Source organism: Halichoerus grypus, chromosome 1, assembly GCF_964656455.1.
Source record: "Halichoerus grypus chromosome 1, mHalGry1.hap1.1, whole genome shotgun sequence".
Lineage (NCBI taxonomy): Eukaryota > Metazoa > Chordata > Mammalia > Carnivora > Phocidae > Halichoerus > Halichoerus grypus.
In genome coordinates, this window is record NC_135712.1 from 187,123,679 (window position 1) to 187,146,398 (window position 22,720).

At 39.8% G+C, this 22,720-nt stretch overlaps 1 protein-coding gene across 8 annotated transcripts in view; it reads left to right on the forward strand.

Moving 5' to 3' along the window:
• CADPS (calcium dependent secretion activator) overlaps window positions 1-22,720 on the forward strand; it is a 466,596-nt gene that overhangs the window by 375,143 nt on the left and 68,733 nt on the right. For 5 of the 8 annotated variants that reach the window (XM_078076428.1, XM_078076406.1, XM_078076409.1 and 2 more), the window contains 4 exons: window positions 6,406-6,552; window positions 9,938-10,093; window positions 13,951-14,098; window positions 22,055-22,129. In XM_078076428.1, coding sequence (XP_077932554.1) covers window positions 6,406-6,552; window positions 9,938-10,093; window positions 13,951-14,098; window positions 22,055-22,129 — 526 coding nt within the window. The remainder of the gene's footprint in view (window positions 1-6,405; window positions 6,553-9,937; window positions 10,094-13,950; window positions 14,099-22,054; window positions 22,130-22,720) is intronic. The other 3 variants (XM_078076421.1, XM_078076426.1, XM_078076431.1) reach the window with 1 other exon arrangement.

The window sequence follows — 22,720 nt, forward strand, 5'->3', positions numbered from 1 at the left end:
TGCTGCTACTACGGACCACATGGGAGGAAATGATTTGTATCTGTCACTATTTCTTAAAGGGCCCCAGAGTTAGGGCCTTGCCCTCCACTCACCAGCCAGAAGGCAAGGCTTGAACTCTATGAACTGTTTTCTCATCTGTAAAACTGATTTTTTAAAGTGTCCCTACTCAGTGTCTGAGAATTGTCATGAAGCTCTGTGATAATGTCACCAATGTCATTTTATAATCTGTTAAATTCTTCAAACAAGTAACTGCTATTCCTCTTGAAGTATTAAATATTCTTGATACCATCAGACATAAAGGTAGAATCAAAATTATTTTCACAATTGGAAGTGTTAGTCAAGGAAGGTTTTGTTGGGGATTTTTTTTAATGCTTAAAAAATAAAATTTGAACTCTTGGACCAGTAATTTAAAGACCTGAAAATTAGGGAAGGATTAATAGTTGTGAAAAATAACCTGGGAATGTTTGATGCAGATGTTTTTTTGTTTTTTTGTTTTTTTCCTCAAGTAGCTTTTTGCTGTCCCAAACTGTGCTATTGGTTAGTGACTGTGATTGTGGTTTGTTCAACTCAATGGTAAATAGTACGTGCCTTTTAGAGTACGTAGGGGTATTTGAAAGTGCCAACTAAAACGTAAACTAAATTACAATACTTTGAAACAACACACATTTTATTAGCTGATTTGTAAACAGAATGTGGATGCTATGACAGAGTAACAGAATGGCCGGCACAAAATGAAGGGTAAAAAGAGCTTGGGCACGTGCTTTTATGTGCTAAGAAGAATGAGTCTCCCTATACTTCCTACCAGGTGAAGAGAAAGTACAAGCTTTTATCTGACTGCTAGTGAAGAAGCAGAGATTCATGTTCCTTTTTGGATATTTTTCCAAGTCAAGGGTGACCTTTTTGTAATTTTTTTTTTATTATGCTTACTCAAAAAGAAGAAACTGACTTAGATAAATGATTTAGTTCGCTCAACCTTCTCTGCTCTTACATGTGTCCCTCCAGTACGTACACACACGCATACACACGCATGCACACATAACCTTTCCCTCAAATAATTGTTATACTCGAATACTTCTGTCCTTCCGTTTTTCAAAAGTTGTGACTACAGGCATTTGATTATAGGTAAAATGACTGAGAAATGCATTGTAAAGCTTACTTCAAGAAAAACTAGCATTCAAGGGGCGCCTGGGTGGCTCAGTCGGTTAAGCGGCTGCCTTTGGCTCAGGTCATGATCCCAGGGTCCTGGGATCGAGCCCCGCATTGGGCTCCCTGCTCAGCGGGGAGCCTGCTTCTCCCTCTCCCTCTGCCTGCCTCTCTGCCTACTTGTGCTCTCTCTCTCTCTGTCAAATAAATAAATAAAATCTTAAAAAAAAAAAAGAAAAACCAGCATTCAAAATATTAAAGAAAAATGGCACTCTGGCAAGAAAATGCTACTAATATATTGAGCTTGCTAAAAATAGATCAAAAAATATTCTCTATTCTTCAGATTTTCTTATTTCAAAATATGGACCTATAAAATAAAACAGAGATACAGTCCTTTGGGCTCGGTACAACCGAAGCTACCTGAGAGAAAGGGTCAAATGGCCAAGTCCTATTGCTGCTTTTCTCTAGAAAGGTGGCTGCCCATCTCTGCACGGAGAGAAAGGGCAGCTGCATCTCTGTTTCCATTAAGCCAGATGTAGTCATAATTAGAATCTCAGTGTATTTGTGAAAAATGTCGTCACACAGCTTCTAACCACAGCTGAAGATAGTCAGCCTGTCAAGAACAGGCTCAAGCTAGAGCCCATAACCCTCTCGTGGGTGTCCATGAGGACACATCATAGGACCATTGCTGGACAGGTTGTTCACAACTCTCCCATAGCCTGAATAAAAGCTTTTGTTCCTAACTGGCAGTTGGACAACATTTCTACCAGATTTTTAGAGTCGGCTCCTTGTTAGTCAAGTCATTCTGGCCTTCAGTGTGGAAGCAAATTTAGAAAGCATGCAGTCCAAAGCTTCCCAGGACTAGTACCAAGTACCCACTCCACACTACCCTCTCCTTGACTGACCTTCTCTCAATCTCCACTCAAACACCTCCAGGCACAGAGAATCCGTGCTTCATGGTTGCCCATTTCAGGTTAGGATGGTTCTGAATGGTTGCACTAAACACTGTTCTTGATATATGCACACTGAAAAACCTGTTTCTCATTTCTCAAAATGCACTCTATCTCTCTCTGCCTGAGATATACATATGAAAAGTATTTTTAAAATAACTTCCATTTTCCAGATTTTCCAGGATATTGATATCTTAATGATCATAAACCGTCAGACCAAAGACATCTTAGCAACATGTAGGTGACCTGGTATGAAATACAAAAGTACTGGACTCGGAGGAGTCTGCACTTCTGACTCTGACATTAACTTTCTGCGTGACCTTGGGCAAGTCAGATGATTTTCCCAAGCCTCAGTACCCTCTTTTGTAAAACAAGGATTTTGAATACCCAAGACTTTTTCAACACTAGCATTCTAGAAAATGTGATTTTTCCATATTCACTCCCTGCCATTTGATCACCACTGCCTCCCTAGCACCTGGAATAGGGCCTGGGACACAAAAGATGCTCAATAAATATTTACTGACTGACATTTATTAAGGAACCATACAGCCTGAAAATTATAAGGCTACAGTAGGAAAACTATGGGGAGGAGGAAAAGGAAAAGATACAATCCCCTGGTCAGGGATTTCAATCTGGCTGGGTCTGAGCAACATACACACAAGAAAAATGACTTTAAATATTTACCACTGTACAAATAATGTAACAAAGAATGATGAGATCATAGTGTAGAAATGAATGAATCTCCACTGAGGAGTCACGAAGGAAATAGCTTGGAGAGAAAGATTTCCAAAGGGGAAGGGTGCTTGGGAAGAGCATGAGCAAACGTAGAAATGTGGGAGAAAGCAGGGTATGTGATAGAAACAGTGAATGTTTGAGTTTGGCCAGCACAAATGAGGAGGGAGGTAAGCCATAGGTTGGAAAGTTGATTGGGAGGTTCTAAAAGCCCATGAAGTTTAGAACTTTATTCTCTAGGTCATACTTTTCAAACAGGGGCTTTACAGCTCCCAGGCTGGTAAAAATTGGTTCTTGGCAGGGCAGAGGGGCAAAAAAAAAATTTTACTCCTGTCATGTATATGTATAAAGCACAGGTCTACTTAGAGTACATAAACAGATCTACAGTGTATTGATGGTATTAAATTCTCATGGGGAAGGCAGTTGGGGGCCTGAAGGTGCTAATGAATAAAAGATTGGGAAACACCACTCTAAACTATAGAAAGATATCAGAGAGTGCCCACCTCCCCAAGCTAAGGATTAACCTAAGGATAAGCACAGAGAAAGGCTTTAGGGTACGGAGCAACAAAAGACAAGATGTACTATGTACATTCATGTAACGAATGGCTCATAAAGTGGGAGGCATTCTGAATCTCAAATCTGTCCCCATCCAGAAGTCTTTGAGAGAATACCTGACCATATCATCTCTGCAGGGAGACACAGTCTTGATTAGAATTTATTCCAGAAGTGAGGGATGTCTCTACCTCTAGTCGTTTCATCCATAGAAATGAGGCATGCACATTTGTGACATTCATCCATGTGAGAGAGAGAGAACAGATGAGAACTTTTTAATCCAGTGCCCCAGGGACACGCATTTGACCTGAATAGGTGCTATCTATCCTTTCTTAGCAGAGTCCCCACAGTGAATGAGCCTAATTTTTTTTAAGTCTATTTATTCTTTAGTAATCTCTACCCCCAACATGGGGCTCAAACCCACAACCCCAAGATCAAGAGTCATGCGCTCCTCCAACTAAGCCAGGCAGGTGCCCCAGAATGAGTCTATTTTTTAACATATATCAGTTGTTAGGATTGCAGTTCACACTTTTTATACTATCCAGAGATATCCCATTATGATTCTCACAGAGAAGCATGTGAGGGGACTTGTTTTTAGGTAGTTGCTGAAGGGCCCTCTAAAATAATAATTTGTTATATCCATCAGCAGCTCCTGGAGCCTGATCTGACCCGTGTGCTACTAGAAAATTCTCCCTTTTCACATGTATATTATGTTTGGAATTGCCTCTTTGACTATTAATATAAGTTATTAATATCCAAATAAAATATTAGTAACATTAGTAGTACACGCTATTATTTTGCTAAACAGAAATATCAAGCATGTTTTAGTCTTTTAAACATAGAGCATTATAGTATGTCACATGAAGGAAATGTTTCTACATGAGTCCAGCACAGTAGTCCAGCCAAAATGTCATATTTTACAAATACAGTATGTTCTGATTAATATAAGTATTTTTCAAATTTGCATATGCAAAACAAAGCTCATTTCTAATTTGTGTACCCACCATCCACTAATATGTTTAAATTAAGTTGCTTTTGCATACATCTGTATGTTATTCATTCCTAGCTACTTTTAATTTGTTTGAATTGACATTTTAACTTGCCAGGCCACCATCTCTAAAGATCTCCTAATTCCTTGATCATTATTCAGTGTGTGTATCATCTAATGATCACATTTGCTTATGTAGGCTTACACATGTCTTCATGGAAATCGCCAATGGTTTTGTTACATGGCAGTGTTTAAGTCTGAGAGCCACCAGGGACTGACTTCAGAGGCAGATTCTCCAGTTAAACAGAGAAACATCGAAGAAAAGTTCCATTGTTCCTTCTACTTCATAGTCCTCTTTAGCTAATCTCTTGACCGTTCCAAGAAGAGCACCCTCTCATCCCAAGTAGAGAAGTGTAATTGGCTTTCCCAAAATGTGAAGTGTGAAGAACAAACCTGTGTGACACCTGTTTCCCTTAAGGAAAAGAATGCCAGGTTGGCAATTTTGCATTCTAGGTTTTTCCATTCGTGTTGCCATTGGGAAAGAGTAACTTGTTTCTGGAGGGAGGCAGGTGTCCAGACTCTCTGTAGGTTCCAGGATTTCTGACTTATCCGGAGGCTTGCCCTGCTAAGCAAGCCCAGAGGCAGCTCCAGCCCTTGCAAGAGTTCTGTTAGTCAAACACAGCTTGCCCGGGGCAGAGCTGCTTTGGCAAAACTTGCTCTTCTGCAAGATCCAAAAAGAAACCCTCAACTCCTGTGCCAAAGTTCTGTCAACTCCACTTAAACAGGAAGGCTCCTCTCAGATGCAGAGTTAGGCTGGGCTCTACCGTGCCAGTGACTTTGGCTGGATGGAGCACCCTTAAAATGCCACTACAGAAGACACACAGTGCCAGTTTGTGGAGCAGTAAATGCCGCAGTCCTTCCACAGAGATACGCTCGATTCGAGTTGGGGTTTTGTTTTTGTTTTATTTCTCTCTTTATTCATAAAGTTATCCATCTCTCCATCACGTCAGTTGATCCATCTTCGTTCAAAAAACAAAGAACTGATGCAGGTCACATTTTTTATCTTTTTATTAATTTTAACATTTTACAGAAAAATGTGCTGCTTGGTTAACTTTCACAGACTGAACACACCCTTGTAACAATCACAGATAAAGAAACAGAACATCCCCAGCACCTCTAAAGCCCTGCTTTCTTTCTCCCAGTCTCTATCTCACTTCCAAGGGTGACTACTCTAACACAAGGCCACATTTGAAATCCACTTGTGCTCCAAGAATTTAGAATTAGAGGGGAGCTTGGGATTCTTTTCTTTTCCTAGGTGTCTTTTTGCGTGTGTAAACATTTCTCCGTTTTAATTGGACTTAGTTTGAGGGAGGACGTTTCTTTAAGTGTTTTATACAATTATTCAAAGCTAATCCTTCTTCTTGATACAATTCCTTCATCTTTGCCATCAACTATGACACCCTGTTGCACATACACCTGTCTTCAGAAGTAACAATTGGAAAGTATGTGTTCAAGTGGGTGAACTTCCCATCATGCCTTGTGTCTAATATCTGACTTGAGAAATGTGCCTCGATCAAAAATAATTTATGAATAAAAGAAAATGAAAATGCGCCACCATTGCTATCAACCCCAGCTATTTCCCCAGCAGCCCCAGCTCCACCAATGCCAAGAATTCCATGAACTTCAAGTTCTTGGCATCAGACAAGTTCTAGACTCTCACGGCAGTAGATTTGGAAGCCAAAAGCCCCTCACCAAGGCATTTAAATAATGTGATCATTGTGTATAGGTGTCTTTGAGTTTCCACACTTTTAAGTCACTCTGTGGTTAATTTTTCTCCATTCACTTTTGTCATTTCTCTCTGAATCCTGAACCGCACCACAGCTCCCTATCCATAAGCTGTCTCCTGAAGTGTGTTGCTTGAGTTTTCACTGTTGTCTTGCCGTGGACTTAGCCAATTTATTTACAACTGTTCATGTGCTTCTGCCACATCTGCATTGTCACTGTGATGGTATTTTTTCTTTCTGTCTGTTTCTTCCACAGGAGTTTAACCAGTAACCTACCCAATGTGAACCTACCCAATGTGAACCTTCCCAAAGTACCAAATCTACCAGTTAACATCCCTCTAGGCATCCCACAAATGCCTACTTTTTCGGCACCGTCATGGATGGCTGCTATATATGATGCTGAGTGTGTATTCAGTTCACATTAGATCTAATTTAAATTTAAGTGATCTTGGCATGGATATGTATTGTTTATTTCTATACATCCTATATAACAGAGATGGAGATGGATAATTAGACATATTTTGCTGATCATACAGAGACAATATTGTTTATTTCTGGCATGCAGTGTGTTTGTAAGACGTTTGCTATATATACAGCACTAACAATTTGTCTTACGCCCACTGAACGCTTGAGGACTATGTTTCACTTCCTGAATTCTTTTGCAAAAGGAGACTGCCCATATTTTGTTTTGTTTTTGTTGTTGCTTTTCTTTCTTTCTTTTTTTTTTTTTTTTAATTCAGGTGCCATGACTCTAGGAGTTCTTCATTCAAAAATAGTCCAAGAAACCTCTTTGATGGGTTGTCCAGTCATCTCTGGCCTGATCCAAATCTAAGAGGAAAGCACACTTACCTAGAAGTTGGGGTTTTCTTTAAATAAAAAATTCCTAGAGACTGTTTAAACCATAAAGCATATTTCTGGTGTCAGCAAATGGCAGGATATAGTAACAGTATGTTCAGGGCTAAATGAAAACTTCTGAATGGATCAAGCCTTAGTAATGTCTATGTTATGTAAAGATACTTTCCAAGGTCATAATGCAATATGGAGCATTGGGATCTAGGTAGCAAGAAAATATCTAAATTTGAGAATGCAAGAATCAAACAACAAATAATTAAATTTTGCAGTAGCCGTATCATCTGTGGTATGAGGATAGGGCCATTCTTTACATTCATCTATACAAATGCCAGGAATGCATGGGGTTTGTCTTTTGGGGAGGCCTGGCCGCCCCTTTAAAGGCAGGAGCTCAGGGGTCGAGGTTGAGCTGCCACTTCTAGCTTAGGAAGTGAACCCACTTTCTTTTTTTCCCATAGCAAGAAGAAGATCCAGCACCCCTAAATTCTACCTCAGGGAAATTAAATTAAAACCATGTGCATGATTTAATAAGTGAAATAGGGTTTAGTGATTCTATACCCTCCTTTGATCCTTTTCTTAGACCACAGCTAATTATAGGCCAGATAAGCTTTTTCTTGAAAGAATAAATTGGCACATTTTCAAAGGAAAGTGTTATTATCAAAGGAATAAAAAATGATCTGAAACTGGCCGTGATGTTTTGAAATCTCGAAATCACATTCATCAAGATGGCCCTCAACATTTTTATTTCTGCAGTGATCCAGGTAGAAACAGGGCGTTAAATGACTGCTCTACTTGGCTGCTTCGAAGTTGCCCAACATTTTTAAAAACCTCTATTCGTTCACAAGTGCACAATGAAATCATATAGTTAATGTGTCTGATTCTCTTTTAAAGACAAATTAAAACCTCCAAAAATTTATAACTGAAAAAAAATTCTTCTAAAAAAAGTAAATCATATTCATGCTAAGATGACTATATCAAAAGTTAGATTAGGTAGTCTGTTAAAAATTAAAATATAAATATCTGAAAGCTTTTCTCACCTTCTTCTATGCATGCTCTGTGACATTGTTTTTGAAAAGATATGAATCAAGACATTGTAATAAAGCAGATAATGGTCTCCATTCAATTAATTAAGGCATGAGTGGGAACACATTTTGGTAACTGCTCAGCAATCAAAATAGTCTTGGTGCTATTGCCTTAACATTAACAGTTTATCTTAAAAATAAAAAGAAAATATTCTTTTCCTCATGTCAAAACTTAATAATAAGCTCTTCAAAGAAAAAAAAAAAAACCCTAGAAGAATTTTTTGAAACTCTGAAACCAGATGGGTGTCAAAATGTTGTTGTAATAAATACCAATTATTGCATTCATATGTACTTAATGATTTAAAACATACAACCATGCAGTTCCAAAACGGGGTTTAGACTAGACAAAGTTGGGGTTTCTTTTTCCCAAGCATAGGATGGGGAGTAGGGGGAAGGCTGAACTTTCACGGAGAAATAACGCATTCCCCCACTTTTGAACGGTGCTTATGGCAGGATCTGAATAGAAGGCGTAGATCCTCAATCACCCGCCAGGAAATGCCTGATTCTATATCTTTTCATAATTCCAGTTTCCTCCTTTGCCACTTTTCATTTTTAAGGACGTGTTTCCATGTTACCTGCTCCTTCGTGTCAGATACATCTACGTACTGACCTCAGACTGGTCTGTCCTTGGAAACATTACCCTGTTGGTCCAGGCCGTAGGCTCCCTCTCAGCATGCTGGGAGTTTGCCCCCTCCCCACCCCACAGTAGCTGTGTATGCGTTTATGCACTAGCTATATTTCTCTCTGAAGCATTAATTCAATGCAGCTGGCATCTGTCACAATAGAAACACCCACTCTCATCTGTTTCTATAGACGATGTCAGAACAAGTGGTAATGCATGGTGTGTTGGACATTTTATAAATTACCGTGTTAGCATTAGTGGTATGCGAGGAAGGGGGGTGGGTGGCCACCCCTCAGAGCTCCAAATGGGACTGTTAACCAAAGGGAAAGCCAGCCAGAGAAAGACAAGAGGGTGAGAGATGGAGCATTTCCCATACACAGGCTTTCCGTGGATGCCCCAGGTAAAAGTTTCTTAGACTTCATTGTACAGAAGGGAATCAAGACCAATTTCTCCATCTGTACAGGCAACTGGGTAAGGTGGTACAATGGTAAAAAGAGCTCAGGTTTTGAGCCCTAACGCTTTGCAAATATCCCCTGTTGGCTCATCGCCCCCCACCCCACAACTCACCTCGTCCTGGGGCTGCCTATGCAACAGGCTGGTCTATGATAATTGGAGTGAGAACCAAACTGAACAAGAATCTTGGACTCAAGGTATCCAGATGTACTCGTCTTGATTTGAGTCACCCCAGTTTCTTTCCAGCTCTTCAAGAGAGAAAGCAGGTCCTCGCTCACCACTTTGTTAGCACTGTCCTTTTAAAACTGAAAGTCTTGTGCAATCTTCAACACACCTCCACTCTGGAGGGGAGCTGGGGAAGTGCATGAAACCCTGAATTTTAATAACTGCATGATGCCATGTAGTTATTATCCGTTGAAACTTACTTCTCCCTCTGGTTCGTGGCCTTCATCTGAATCATCACATGTGTTAATGTGGTTATTAAAAGAAGGCTGATTTTTACCATACACCATTCTCCTCGTCATTGTGGGGCAACACCTTTCTTTCCTCAGACTTCTCACTGGTCTGGAATAATTGGCCGAACAAAGCAGACTAAGTCATGTATGGTAAAACTCAAAATCTGCCGGTGGAGATGGCCCCCACCTCCACCGCCAACACGCGTCGTTTTGTATGTTCAAGCCACTGTTTGCCTTAAGCCTTCTAGCACCTAGTTGTCTTTGTGTCAGCTTTTCCAGAATCCAAAGCCGTGGGTGACTCTCGTTTTCTAATTTTTATCCTGCCAGTAATGGATCAGGCACTTCAGAAGATCTGTTCTGGAAACTCGATGCCCTTCAGACCTTCATTCGGGATTTGCACTGGCCTGAGGAAGAGTTTGGAAAGCACCTAGAACAACGGCTGAAGCTGATGGCAAGTGACATGATTGAATCTTGTGTCAAAAGGTAAGCCTCAGTGGCTGGACGGGCCCCGCACGCCTTCCCCACTACACTCTGACTCAGAGAATGGTAGGTGGCCACTCTTTCAATTGGCCATAATTTGGATTTTTTTTGGAGAAGGTGCTTGCTTGTCCAAGTCAGCTGGAGCAGTGGCCACCCAAGTCTAGCTCCTGTTCACCTGCCCCACGTCTGTCCCAAACCCCACATGATATGGTAGCCAGTTTTTTCACTTCGCTCCATGAGAAAAGGACCCATGTCTGTTCTTGTTCTTCTCTGTATCCCTGGTATCTAGCAGCACCTGACACACAATATTTACTTAGAAAGTATGCATGTAAGGTGTCAGTGTGTGTGTGAGGGGGATGGCTGATGGAGAAAAGAGAAGTATGCACAGTTCTGGAGCCCGGAAACCTGGTACAGGTAACAGGAAATGAGTACCTTTGCAGAAATGTGAGCAGGAGCAACATCATTTGTTCCATATACGTGAACTGAGCACATACTCTGTGCTGACTCTGAGTTGTCCTGCCCCAAATCTAACTAGACATCAGTGAGGGGGCAGGAGATGTTAAACATCCATGTGAACTTTCTATAAATTGCCTGCTTTGTGGCTATGGCATATAGGGTCGAGGTGGGAATGCTGCACTTGAAGTTCTCAGGTAGAGTGTTCTGAGAAGGTGAAGAGAAGAAAATGAGAACAATATGCATCCAGTCAACAAAGATTGTTTAGCTTCTCCTACCTGCCAGACACAGTGCTACATTCCTGGTGTGCCATGCCGTGAAGAATGAGAGACCGCATCCCTTCCCTCCTGGAGGATCTAGATGTGTGTATCAGACACAGAGATGGAATTCCTCTGGTTTAACATCATTATCATCACCCTGTCTCTCCCCAGACACACATCCAAGTTCCTTTCCAGTTCATAATCATTCCATTATTTTTCTTCATTCAAAACAAAAAGAAAAAAAGAAAGACCACAAGCAGCGCAGGCCACTCCAGATCTCCAGATGTTGTGTAGTTTCGTTGATGGATCAGTTGTGGGTGATGGGGGCTGGGTTTGTCTGGGAGTGATCTGAATTTTATATCTTGGAAGAAGAAAAGAGAAGTAATAACGTCAAAACTGGAACCCAAAAGGGCAAAAGAACAATGCAGGTCCAGGCAGGTGAACATCTCAGCAGAAACTGGGGAAGGAGGTACATGCTGGGGGGAGTCTGGGCAGGTGTTTGACGGCACTTCTGGAAGCTCAAAGTCCTGGCAATCCAAATTGTGTGTTTCATTCTTTTCTTCCTACTCTTAAAACCAAAGGCAGACCTATTGTTCAAGGTCAAGATGTTTCCTTAGAATTTTGAATTCTATCATTTCCTATATAGTCTCCATCAGTTTTAGGAAAAGCAACTCTTTTCTTGCAGCCAAACCATTCCACCAAAGACTTCTTATGGGGCAGTTCCCCTGTGGTGAAAAATTCTCTCCTGATCTGTAGTCAGGGCTGCAGCACATTAGAATGAACACTTACTGGCTTCTGATCTGTGCACACAATTGTACAAAAAAATAGATATGCCCTTCTGAGAAGCCAGTCTTTCAAGTAGGGAGTAGGAAGTGGGGAGTTGATGGGGGAAAAATGGGAAGACATGTGGATGTGAAAGGTAGACAATGACTGTTACCACAAATCTTTGTGGCCAGCCACCTCAAAGAGTGTGAACTCCTCACCAGCAGGGAGTTTATCTTATTTATTTTGAGCTCCTGGCCCTCCCCAGGTCCCAGTATCATGCTTGGCACATAGTAGCTGTTGAGTAACCTCTTATTAACAGAAGCTGATCAACTGCACATTCACACTTGACATCAGATGCTTAAATTTCTTGATGTCCCTTCCAATTACATCCCCAGACAAAAGAAGACAACTGCAAATATAAGTGCAAATATCATCCCCTGACCTCCAGATGCAGAGGGTAAAACATGAAAAAGTCCTTGGATGTTTTAAGACATAGAATCTATGTGACTAGAGCCTAGAATCTATGCTTTCCTCTTTGTGATGGAATAAACAGTCGTCGTTCTAGAAGGACATCACCATAAGGACATTATTTCATAGATGTAAATATACAACATCCAAAGTAAATCAAGCACTCTTCATTTCCAAGTTTCTGGGAAATTTAAATCATTCATCTGATGGACATGACAGAGCCTCTAGTCTAGTCTATACCAGATACTGTGTGCCATCGAAACCCAGCTCCCTAACCCTGTCCTCAAGGACAGTCAGTTGAATTCAGTAACCTCTCCATCCCTGGCATTTTCCTCCATGGAGCCCTCACAGTCATACTAATTTTGCATTTGGTTTCCTCTTTTCACACCCTCCAAGGGCAATACACAGTTCCCCTGTGAAAACAGAAGACATTTACTTCGTTGTAAGGGAACGATGTAGCACTCCCCTTTCTCCAGTTGGGCCGGAACTGGTGTGCCGGCCTCAGAAGATCAGCACAGGGACCTGTCCAACTCAGTCCCCATCAGACCTCCTTTTCACAAGACCAGAAAAGGATGTATTTTCAGTGTAGCTTAAAATGATCATCATGATTAGAAAGCTACTTCAATGCACCGAGTCTTTAGAAGCCAAAATACATTTATCTTTAACATGATCATATAATATATAGGAGTGCTTTAAGGGTTTTTTTTTTCTTTTAAGTTTTTTTCTTAAGAACTAGGCTTCCAACCTTAGAAATTATACTTGGCTTCCCTGCATGCACTCAGGGTGTGTTAGCAAGCTGGCATCCTTTCCTGAGCTAACTAGCTGTGTGGTCCTCCTCTGCACTGTTAGAAAACTGCTACTAATACCTCTTGAAGCAATGCTTTCCTGGTGGCTGCATGATCTCCAGAACCTGACGGCGAACAATGCTGAAAAGATGCACTGGGCGAAAGGAGCTTTAATAAAACCACTTACTAACCAGGTGCTTTTCTTTCAAGACATGGGATGATGTGACCCACTTCTCTAAAACCTTTTAAAATCTAGCTGGTCCCCTTTACAATGCCGATACCAAGGATTAAATCTCACACTGTATTACCAGCTGGCTGTGTCCGACTAGGTTTTTCCTGTGAGCAGTTAGCACGTTGCTGGGATCATAATTTGACCTATGTCAGAATTATGTCCCATTAAGCTTGCACCATCACACAGTTCTTGAATTGGTAAGTATATTGTGCCATTTTCACTTACTAAAAATATATACTCTTAAAAATATAGAGAGATATATTCTCTGATCACAGAATAATAGACATTGCCAACAAATAAAGTGGAAGTCCCCTGATACCACTCCTCCTAATTTAACTTTCCTCCCCAAAGGTACCTATCTTATTTTTTTAGTCTTTAAAACCATATAACAACTGGATCTTTTTTTTTACTTCAGTCTCTTTCAAAACCAAAAGGAAAAAAAAAACAATAAATGTCATTTAAGATTTTTTCCCCACCATGAGATTTGGAAGATTAAAAGCTGCTTTTTTGTTTTTTGTTTTTTTAATGAAGTGATTCAAGGTAGGCAGTTGCCAATGTGAGAGAACTTACATATGCTATAATGCTATAATTGGGTTTTTGTTAATTCATTCATTCTCCTGCAATTAGGGATCTCCATAGCATGTAAACTATAGACAGAAATACGCCGAGCTACAGGTGTTCCGTGTACTGCCGAGAAAGGGAGGGTTTCCATGGCTGTCTCCGTGAATAGGCCTTCCTTAGTTGGGAAAGTCATTTTTAAAAGAACACATGTGAAGTCATTGTCGATTGAAACTGATTACAGCCTTCAATTTTCTTTTTCACTGACCTCTCAGAAAATGTCTCCTCCACCTGCTGCCATGAATGCTGAATTGGTCTTTTCCTACTTTGTTTTAATAGAACCAGGATTGCATTTGAAGTTAAGCTGCAAAAAACCAGTCGATCAACAGATTTTCGAGTCCCACAGTCAATATGCACCATGTTTAATGTTATGGTTGATGCCAAAGCTCAATCAACAAAACTTTGCAGCATGGAAATGGGCCAAGAGGTAAAAAAAAAAAAAAAAAAAAAAATACAGATTTTTTCCCCCCTCCATTGATCATGTAAAAGAAAACTTCACAAATTCCTTCCATCTACACTAGTCTGCTAGTTTCAGAAATATCCTTCTAACATTTGTGGATTAAGCTACAGATGAATGTTTGGTATCTGTTTGTTAAGTAAATTTCTAAGGCATGTGCTAATGAGAATGCCAGTCACTTGGAAGTGATTCTTGGCTAGAGTTGGGGTGGCCGTAAAGTTCCTTCAAGTCAAATAACGTGCAATGACCTTATTTATTAGGCTGGTATCTCCAAAGGAGCTGTTTGATAGAGTGCAAGTCATTTTCACATTTGAAGTGCATTTTATCACTTTGAACATCTGGACCGCAGGAGGGCTCTCTTTCTTGCATCAAGCAAGCTCCAGGATATATAATGTTTATCACCCTGCTACCCCATCCCCAGCCAGCAGGTTCTGAATTTTTAAGAAATCACAGACTTTCCTATTTCCTTAGATTGAGTTGATTGTGAATCTTCCCTGACCAAAAGGTTAGTCCTTTGCTAAGTTTCCAATTCCAGAGTGGTATTTAAAATGTAAAGGAGAAAGAAGCAGCAACTCGGGCTTGATTAAAGACTATCATGATCATTTTTCTCCGATGGCCTCAAGCCAGCTAGATATTCATATACCAATTTAGAATTAATTCAGAAACATTTCTGGCAACTCTCATGTTGTTGCCAATTGGCATAAATTGCTCCTAAATCAGATCTTTCGATACCAGCCTTACATGCTCAGAATTCTTACTAAATTATATTTGCTCCTTGTTCGTTATTTATTTTCTCTTATCGGCACCTTCCATTTTTAAATGTGGGTTGGTGGTATTCTCTTCCTGACAACATCATCTCCAACCTTCTTTCCCCACTAATCAGCTTCCTCAGCCACCTCTGTTAGTACTTGCTCCCGACTGACTTTCTTTGGAGGGACATTTGCTCAGGGGTTATGTTCTAGGCACTAGGGGCAAGTGCAAGGGGTCCACAGTTCTGTTTCGTGGCTCCATGTGCTGCCTTTGAGTGACCCGGAGCAGTGGTTTTCAAGATTTGAGTGAGCATCAGACTCATCTAGAGAGCGTCTCAAAACCCAGATCGTTGGGTCTCACCCCAAGGATTTCTGAGAGGTCCGGGGTGTGGTCTAGGAATTTGCATTTCTAACCAATTCCCTGGTGATGCTGATGCTGCCGGCTGGTCTGGAGACCACAGGTTGAGAATCATTGGTGTGGAGGCTCAGTATCCAAAAAGGAGTTAAGATTAGGGCTCACACCTGAAGGACAGCACCCCGAGAAAGGCTCAGGTTGGGTGTTCAGCCACCAGGATTCTTACCCTGGCTGTGCTGCAAATGAGCTGGGCCTTAGTTTTCTCATCCATAAAATGATAACACTGTTCTAATTTAATTCAGGCTATTTTGAGTTGCAGTATCAGTTCTTCAAATCCTACCAAGAAGGCCAGCATGTGAAATAACTAAAATGAGAGCTGCTCTGGATAGAGTGAAGGGCAGGGGGTCAAGAAGAGGGGCCCCGTGCTCAAGATACCGTGTTCCTTTCCACCTCTGCATTTCTTCGCTGCCCACCTGAAGTCTCTTGGGCTTCATAGAGCCCACTTGAGAAACCCTGCTTTTGGTGATCTCTAATGTTCATTAAGATCCCTTTGAATTCAGACTTTCCAAAATTCTATCCCTCCTGAATTTTTCTCCCCTTGAGCTCTTTTTTAAAAAAATTGAGATGTCATTTGCATGCCATAAAATTCACCCTTTTAAAGTATACAATTCAGTAGTTTTTAGTATATTCACAAAGCTGTGCAACCATCACCACAATCAATTGCAAGACTCTTCCATCACCCTAAAAAGAATCCTGACCTGTGAATAATAATTCCCCAACCCTCCCTCCCCAGCCCTGGGCAACCACCACCCTACTTTCTGTCTTTAAGGACTTGCCTATTCTGAGCATTTCATATAAATGGAATCTCATGTGGCCTTTTGTGACTGGTTTCTTTCATATGACATCATGTTTTCAAGATTCATGCTGTCACATATATCAGCACTTTGTTCCTTTTTATACTGAATAGTATTTCATTATATGGCTTTACCACATCTTATTTATCAGTTCATCAGTTGATAGACATTTGAGTTGTTTCCACTTTGTAGCTACTCCAAGTAACACTGCCATGAACATTCATGTTCATGTGGACCTATGTTTTCATGTGGACCTATGTATTCATGTGAGCCTATGTTTTCATGTGGACCTATGTTTTCAACTCTCTTGGATATATACCTAGGATTGAACATGCTGGGTGATATGGTCACTCTATGTTTAACTTTTTGAGGAACTGCCAAACTGTTTTCCAAAGTAGCTGTACTATTTTACATACCCATCAGGAATGTATGAGAAATCCCATTTCTCTACAACTTAGCCAATAGTTCTTATTATCTGTTTTCTTATAGCCACCCTCGTATGTGTACAATAGTATCTCACAGTGGTTTTGATTTGCAGTGATGTTGGCCATCTTTTCATGTGTCTGTTGACCATTTGTAAATCTTCTTTGAAGAAATGTCTATTTAAATACTTTGCCCATTTAAAAAATTAAATTGTCTTTTTATTATTTAGCTGAAAGAGTTCTTTATACATTCTGGATACTAAACCATTATCATATATATGATTTGCAACTATGTTCTCCCATTCTGCCAGTTGTCTTTTTCACTTTCTTGGTAGTATCCCTTAAAACACAATCATTTTTTTTAGTTTGATGGAGTCCAGTCTATCTCTCTCCCCTTGGAGTTTCCTGAGATGTCCTTTTCAACTGAGTTTCACAAGGCTGACAGCATTCTAGGATGAAGAAGGATTGTGTTGCACTAGGACTGGCCTCCTTTCCCCTCAGCAGCTCTTACAGTCCCTCTTCAGATTGACTCAATTGTGGCCATATTTAAAGAACTCCCACATACCTAGTCAGATGCTAAGCAATCTTTCCAAACAAGCCAAGTCATTCTGATCTTAACTTCTTTCTTTTTGAACTGGGGTTTGGAGTAGTGGGAGTTGGGTGGCAAGGGTTATTGTCACAGGCCCCACTGAAAATTTGATAAAATTTAGGGAACTAGTGCCCAGGAGAAAAAAAATACTTTCCCACAATTTTGCATTTCAGGCGACCTATGGACCTTGTTAAGCCAGACGGTATCCCCTAGTTGGAGATATATGATCAAAAATAGCAACTTGATTTTGTCACAAGGGGATCCTGCTCTTATTTTTACCACTGATCACTTCAGTGCTACAGTAGAATGACCTTGGCTTAAACTTGGGGTCATGGTTTTCTAGAAGAACAGGTTGTCTAGTGGCTTAAGAAGTATATATTATGGAGCCTATACCTTAGCTGCCAAACTCTGTGACCTTGAGCAAGTCCCTTACTCTTACAACTTTACTGTCATCATTTGTCACATGAGAGATATAGCATGTGACACACAACCTTTGAGAGATATGGAGCTTGTTGAAACTAAGGATAAACCTCCCTCACTTCTGGATGTCAGATTAGAACGTTGTCTTGGATATGCCCAAATAGTAACATTTTTGAGGCTAAGTAGCAATGCCTACTTCTTTCTGGACATTGTTCTATTTGATAAAGTAGAAAACACTTCATGTATCCCTTCCAAATAATTCAATTTTCTGCTTTTTTTTTTTAAATTAAAACAATAACCAAGGCTGATAAACATTTCTCATTTTTCCTGAGCCCCCATACCCCTCCTCCCAGACCAAATTAGCTTTATTAAAGACTCATCCAATACTGTATTCTAGTCTGTGGCTCTTATCCTAAGACTGCCAGTTTCTCAAGCCATGCTAGAGAGACCCCACTATGCCATTTCTCCTTAGCATAATTGAATCAGAAACACCTGTGTGACCAGCTCATGGAAACAGAGGCCTCTGCTGACCTTAGAATACCAAGTGACTGAGAATAGTAAGAGTCGGAACGAAGCCAGACATCATTTTCTGTAAATATATACTTCCTTTGAGGGACCTTGCTAGCTGTGACCTTGAATAGAACTTCAATGGGAAGTCTCATGCAAATGGTCTCTTCTTAATTTTTCTTACTTTGCAGAATGGGGATATTCATCTCCAAAGTCAACTGAATTATAAAAATGAGATTGGCCAAGGATGACTAGAAATTGGGAGACTAGGTAGCAGTTCAATGCTTTTGCATAGTTTTCACTTTGTGAGTATGGATATTAAGCTCACATGTAGATCTAGTTATAGTACCTGCTTCCACCTGGATTCCAACTCTCTCAAAGTGTTTCAGACTAGTGACTGGCCAGGTGATACAATATTCTCCCATCTTAAGATCACTTCCTGAATTTCATCACCAGGGTAAAGTCTCATCTAAAGGCAGCTGTTGAAACATTTGTTAACCATACTTTTCCATCTTAAATATTTATTTTTTCATTAAAATTTGCAAAGCACCAATAGAGAGGAAATTGTGTATTAGTTTTTTGCTTGGTCTAGTGTGTTTTCATCTCATTTCCAAGGTCAGATGGTCTTAACAGAAAGACAACATACACACAATCTGTTCCATGACAAGGCAAAATGTGCAGTGCAGGAAGTCAAGTGGAATGATTTTTACAAAGTGATTGTGAATTTGCCGCAGCTCAGCTCATCAGAAGCAGAAATGAACTCCCCAGACTTTCCATACCATTGAAGATTAGCAGTTCCCTTGCTATTATCATGATCTAGTGCCCCAGAATATAATTTATGTGTATTATTATTATTATTATTATTATTATTATTATTACCACTACTACCACTAGGGTCAGGCCAATCCAGTGACACCCGGAGAGGGAACTGGAAAATGCAAAAATAGGAAGGATCCCTCTTTGTACCCATATTGAGATGCAGATGGAATTGGATAGTCCAGACGGACTGCAAGAGACTTGTGACAAGATTATCTTATTGGGGGAATGCTACCTAAAAGATGCCCCGGTAGTGTTTATACCCCTTCATAGAGCTTCACGTGTGCATGGAACAAATAATCTCCCCAGAAAGAGCATAATGAAGGTTGAGTGCTCACTATTGCCCCAGAAAAGCTAGTTAATCAAATGAGTCTCGGGAGACTCTGGTAAAAGAAATCCGTGCATTTTGTACTTCCTCACATAGGAATGGGGACTGCTTTGGTGTATACTACTTTAATGCATGATAAACAGAGTGGATGTTACCCTGCTGAACGATCTTTCCCAAAGTAGGTTTTATTTAATTCAGATTATAATTTACATACAACAGACTATATATAGATTTTACATGAGTGTAGAGAAATGTCAACACGCATGTAACCACTATGCTAACCAGTTAATGATAATAGTAGTAATACTGCTATATAGTGCTTCTCAGTTTCTATACCATATTCCCATGCATTGTTTCACTACTGTGTTAGGTGAATATGATTCCTGTATTCACAGGGGTCATTCTTAGTCCCACTGAGGAGATGAGGAAATAGACCAGCAGAGAATGACATGTTCAAATTTCCTCTGGAAGTAAGAGGCAGAATAATCATATCAAAACAATCTTTTCATGACAGAAAAAAAGAAATGTGAACAGGAGTGGAGAGAATCATATTTGTTTAGAGTGAAGAGACAGTGGGACTCTCTGTGGGGATGTCAGGGCCAAGTTTGGCATGGAAAAATTGAAGGCGGGAAGAGGTTCCCATCGACCCACTACATCTCCATATCCTTCAGTTTGGACTCCTTCCAGAATGAAAAGGTTTGAGGTTCCCCCCACTTGTGAAGAGAAAGCTTATTTGATTTTCAAGAAAGAATAACATTACTAACACCTCAGACCAAGAGCCTGTATCATTCTTGGTGTGTGGAAAACAACTGCTCTTGGCTCTGCTTGCCATTTCACCCAAGTTTTTCAAGAGAATATTTCTATTCTCAGTGATGTTCTTTGCTTGGTTAGATGCCCCTCGTTTAATATTTCAGATTGTATTATTTTGCCTACAACTTGCTTTTGTGAGTTAGTTGAATCTCATAATTAATTTAATAAATGTGAATCATTTATAGTAATCCAAAGAAAATCAAGCAGAGTGAGGCAGTCACATGAGGAGGAAAGTAAGCATGTGATACTGGATCTTATCTCAAGACCTAAAAATGAATTTGGAGCCCTGTCAATATTCCTGAATTCTTTTGCTCTGACATCTTTCTTTGTGTTTCTAGCACAGAATTCTGCAGATAGTTTTTGCATTTAGCTTCAGGTTTATGCCACTTACTAGTAAATCCCTTCGTGAAGCTAGCAGTAGAGCCAACGTGAGTTCTGATTCATCAGGACTACACAACATGGACCATTTGGTTTATTGTTTTTCCTCTAATCAACTGAAAGGGAACTAAAATGGGAAGATGGAGCATTAAGACCGTATCTCCTTACCCTTAGCTTCTGCTTTATGAACTTGAACAAATAATATTTGAATTGCAGTTATAGTTGACAAGATGTTTTCATATCTGATTCTCACTTGATCTTCATAATGGATCTATGAGGCTGAGAACAGGACCACCAGGAAATGGTTTTTAAATAATAATAATAATAATAATAAGATAATAATAATAATAATAATAATAATAGAAGAACAGAGCTGCTAAATATCTTTAAACAGGGTTTGCTTCATTCTCTTTCCAAAAGCAGTATTTGTACTGGCTTCCCTTTCTACCCGACCCATTGGTCCTGAGTGGTTAGTAGTAGTATCTGTTTTTTTACAGATGAGGAAACTGAACTATATTTTCGTAGGCGACCTGACTTCCTAACTTTGCACTGGGACTTTATCCAGGTCTTACAATTACAAACGAAATTCCCCTGTGACTTTTACTGAATTAACTTAATTCACATCCCTTTACTCACTTTCATTAATTCTGATTGCCAGTTATCAGAATATCAACCCACATTCCCATGGCTTATTATTTCTGTATGTTTTCATAGCTTTTTGAATGGTTTGTTTAATTTTCATTTTCTCATGTGTCTTTTTGTCCTAATTTTTGTTTGCACTGTTCCTTTTTTTTCTATTCCTAATTAATCATCCTTCTGAAAGTTTGCTAAAAAGTGGGTAAGTGCATTTTCCTTTCCAAATAGCAATGTTTTGCATTGTTATTTTTTATTAAGGAATACAGAATAATTCAAATGGATACTAAAATGATCTAATAAATGTCAAGGAACTGGCATACAGTATTTTCTGTTGAAATCGCTTTTCCTCTTTTCCTGGCATTTACAGCAGATTTTTGTTTGTGTGGGGGTTTGTTTTTGAATTACTATTTAAATTTAATCGACAGCAGCCTTTAGAGAAATTGAAAAATTTAACAGGAGTCTTAGTGGAGGCTCTAAACCTGGGTCTGCTTTTCCATGAGTAGAGAAAATGAGTGGCTGCTACAGGGGTTCAGAAAATGACACTTTGCCTTGGCACTCAGTCAACATCTAGAGATAGAACTAGTGGGCTCTGGGGCATGAACCCAAAGTATCAGAGGGTTTCAGAACAGTTTTTGCAAAATCAGTCACAGTGTCTTGGTCAAATTCTGAGCCACAACCCCCAGCAGTTTTCCAAAGAGAAGTTTTCATCCCCTGTATTAAATTATTGTGATACCTTGTTTTGTAAGTTCCAGACCCACACACCGCTAGGCCATGAAGCCATCCATGCATGCTATTTGTAATCGTGTGTATGTATCTACACATATCAAAGCCATCAAAAGCCTTGGGTGAGGAACCATGTGCCTGGTAACTTTTTTAAGAGCTTCAGATCTCTCTTTATCAAAGACCTGGAGTCAGAATCTTACAGCTGCTTCTGGGAGTATGGAAATAAACTGGGTCTGCAGGCCAGGCTTTATTTATAAATTGTGTTGTCTAAAAATTACTGATGGATGCAGTGCCATCACCTCCCCAACATGCTAATATTTGTCTTTCTGTGTTCTTTAGCATCAATACCATTCAAAAATAGATGAACTAATTGAAGAAACTGTTAAAGAAATGATAACACTCTTGGTTGCAAAGGTAACCTTCAGCTTCAGGTGAAATGTTTCATTGTGAACATCGCTTTGTTATATCTGCATTTCCATTAAAATGTAACACGTTAAAAAGTTGAGCTGGATACTTGTATCTCTCAGGAAACAAGATCGTACGTCACCCAGGCTCAGAATGATTTTCTCTGATGATTGCGAGCCGTGTGAAGATCAATCGATGAAGTGGCATGTGTTAACTTAATAAGAAATTGTCCCCAGACGTTGCACTAGGTTATGTGGAAAATGTTTGTTTTGTTTTTCAGCCCTGACAAAGTTAGATTTTAGAAACAGAAAGTTAAACGGTAATAAGGAATTCTGCCATCCTGAAAACCCCCTCTCCCCTCGTTTCGCATGCAGCGAGAGTCATAATAAAACATAAAAGTCAGATAAAGCTATTTCAGTCACCCTCATGAATTATAGAATTTTAACTAAGTAATGCTGAATGGGAAGACATTTATATTTGCCAGTGCTAAACTTCTGTTTCCCCCAAATTACTGATAAAATACAAATAAAAATAGATTGGATTAAATGTAGTGCTAATATGTAACGTAAAAACTGCTTTGCACAGTTTTGGATTTTGAAA